Raw genomic sequence first — 3,113 nt, forward strand, 5'->3', positions numbered from 1 at the left:
TAGAACAGAACTTGAACTTGGGCACAAAGTTCCTAATGTCATATCCCCTAATACCACTAGGTGTCACCTTAGAGCTATTATTATATATCACTTGGGCAGGCCTTCAGCTAACGGGGAAAACCCAGTGGATGGAATCTAGGGGTTTGGGGCTCTAGTTAAGTCCTACAGAAGCTCAGTGAGGATGCTGAAAAGAGCACTTAGTTCGCACAATTTCGAGGATTATATGTGAGGTACATGAAGATGCCACGAGGTACCCTAAGTAAAACAGTTAGCACTGTTCCTGGCAACCACTGACGAGCCTGCAATTTTCGCTGTGAGATTACTTATTCAACAGCAGGACATTCCTGTCATCTATTTTGATAAACTGTAAGAGAGATAAAATAATTTCATTTATACATATGATCAATGTTGCTACAACAGGAGGCCAATAAGCTACTGTTATTGCTTACTTGAACTTCTCAGCTATGCGTACGTCCCAGCAACCGGTGCCCAGATGTGTGGAGATCAACTTTCTTGAATGACGGAGCTCTGGAGCCAGAAACCAAACGCAACCCAACCCGCAGGCCGATGGATCTAGATTTGAGTCACGGCTCTAGCACTCGACCCGCCTACCCAGTGTCCACGTCCGTGAAATGGGGTAATTACGTCTACAGTTCTGCTGCTGTGAGGAGCAGGTCAGACAGGCCAGGCAGCGGTCAGAATGGAGCTCAGTGAACCCTGCCTACGTGACCTTGAGCAAGTTCCTTAACCCCCTGGAAGCCTGTCTCCTTATTTGTAACATGAGGTTAGTATGCGCTTTTCAGAGTTGTCAGAAACAAACAGGAGAGATTCTGGGAAAAGGGAGAATGTGATTCCCTCCCCTCCCCGTTCCAACTTGGAGCTATTTGCTTCTTCTGGGCTGAGCAACCCTTTGGACCCACAGACGCCTTGGTAGGTAGGAGCTTGCATTTTATGGGGACCAGATACAAGTTTTCAACATAGTGGGCAGGACCAGACCTGGGTCAGGGCAGTGCATCCTGGGGTGAGCCTGAAGCTCAGAAATCTGTGGGTGTAAGGACGAGGAAACGGAACACAGGTGTTTTAAAGAGTTGAGGTGACGTACAAAAAAGCATGCGGGACAGTCCTGGCCATGCCCATGGCACGCTGCCTCAAAAAAAACACACGTTTCTTGCCCAACTGGTGTGGCTAGTGGTTGAGTGACGACCTATGAACCAGGAGGTCACAGTTCGATTCCCGGTCAGGGCACATGCCTGGGTTGCAGGCTCAATCCCCAGTATGGGGTGTGCAGGAGGCAGCTGATCCATGATTCTCTCTCATCATTGATGTTTCTATCCCTCTCTCCCTCTCCCTTCCTCTCTCTGAAATCAATAAAAGCATGTGTTTTTTGGTGTTTTTTTTTTTTTTTTAATGTGGCCTGAAATGTGTAAAAACTCCAGAACTTTTTTTACCCAAAATGCTCTACTACTTTAGACTTACATTTTTTCCAAATTTGAGAACCATTTTTTCAGCATTTATGTGGTCCAGGAAATTAGGATGGTGCTTTCTCCTTCGATAATCCTCTTCAGTAAATGGAACCTCAGAATCTTCCTATGAAAGAAAACAGGGTCAAACTCTATGTGTTAGAGCAGTGGTTCTCAACCTTCTGGCCCTTTAAATGCAGTTCTTCATGTTGTGACCCAACCATAAAATCATTTTCGTTGCTACTTCACAACTGTAATGTTATTACTGTGATGAATCGCAATGTAAATACCTGATATGCAGGATGTATTTAGGCGGCCCCTGTGAAAGGGTCATTCAACCACCAAAGGGGTTGCGACCCACAGGTTGAGAACCGCTGCTTTAAGCCCAAATAAAGTATTCTAAAAACTGCTTCTCATTTATTTATTTTTTTGTTAATCCTTACATGAGGATATTTTTCTATTGATTTTTAGAAAGTGGACGAGACGGGAAGAGACAGACAGAGAGAAACATCAATGTGAGGGAGACACATCGGTTGGTTGCCTCTGCCCTGATTGGTTTTCTCCGCCCCGACCAGGCCTGGGATGGAGCCTGCAACTGAGGTACGTGCCCTTGACCGGAATCAAACCCATGGCCCTTCAGTACAGTGGTTCTCAACCTGTGGGTCGCGACCCCTTTGGCAGTCGAACGACCCTTTCAGAGGTCGCCTAAGACCATCCTGCATATCAGATATTTACATTACGATTTATCACAGTAGCAACATTACCGTTGTGAAGTAGCAACGAAAATAATGTTATGGTTGGGTCACAACATGAGGAACTGTATTTAAAGGACCAGAAGGTTGAGAACCACTGCTTCAGTCTGAGGGCCAATGCTCTATCCACTCAGCCAAACCGGCGAGGGCTGAATTTCTTTCTATTTCTAGGTTATTTATTTCAGAGTGATTTTCCCCAGACCCATCAGATTTAGAGGCCCTACTTGAAGTAGGATTTTAAAATGTAGTGTGCAGTGCTGGAGGGTGGGGGCAGCCAGGGAGAGGTCATTGGGGGAACAAGGAGACTTCTGTAATACTTTAAACAATAAAGAATCAAAAAATAAAATAATAAAAGGCGATTCTCCCTCCTTTGTAAAAAATAAAAATAAATAAATAAAATGTCATGTTCGGTGAGAAGCCTTTCGCTCACATCCAGTTGGTCTAGGACAGTGGTTGGCAAACTACGGCTCGAGAGCCACATGCTCTTTGGCCCCTTGAGCGTGGCTCTTCCACAAAATACCGACTTCTGCGCATGGGCCATGAAGTCTCAATCGCACTGTACATGCGTGCCCACATGTGCTATTTTGTGGAAGAGCCACACTCAAGGGGCCAAAGAGCCGCATGTGGCCCGCGAGCCGCAGTTTGCCGACCACTGGTCTAGATTAAAGGACCAGTCCACAGTGTTTGCGTACGAGGCTCACATGAAATTAATCAGAGGGGCAGAGGGAGCAGGCCCGAGGCAGCACCGTTGTTGGCAGGTTTGAGAAGTGGGAAGAAGGCCCCAAAGGGTTGGAGCCAAGCTGGGAACTGGGAGGAGATGAGGTGGGGGACACCCCGGTTATCAGGGCTTGTGGGCCGTGTGGAGGACTTCAGGTTCATTCTAAGGCTGTAGGAAGGCCTA

General features: G+C 46.7%; 1 protein-coding gene across 2 annotated transcripts in view; it reads right to left on the reverse strand.

Moving 5' to 3' along the window:
- AK7 (adenylate kinase 7) overlaps window positions 1–3,113 on the reverse strand; it is a 41,928-nt gene that overhangs the window by 25,042 nt on the left and 13,773 nt on the right. For both annotated transcript variants that reach the window (XM_015563244.1, XM_006762710.2), the window contains exon 5: window positions 1,477–1,587. In XM_015563244.1, coding sequence (XP_015418730.1) covers window positions 1,477–1,587 — 111 coding nt within the window. The remainder of the gene's footprint in view (window positions 1–1,476; window positions 1,588–3,113) is intronic.

This window comes from Myotis davidii, unplaced genomic scaffold (assembly GCF_000327345.1).
Source record: "Myotis davidii unplaced genomic scaffold, ASM32734v1 scaffold19, whole genome shotgun sequence".
NCBI lineage: Eukaryota > Metazoa > Chordata > Mammalia > Chiroptera > Vespertilionidae > Myotis > Myotis davidii.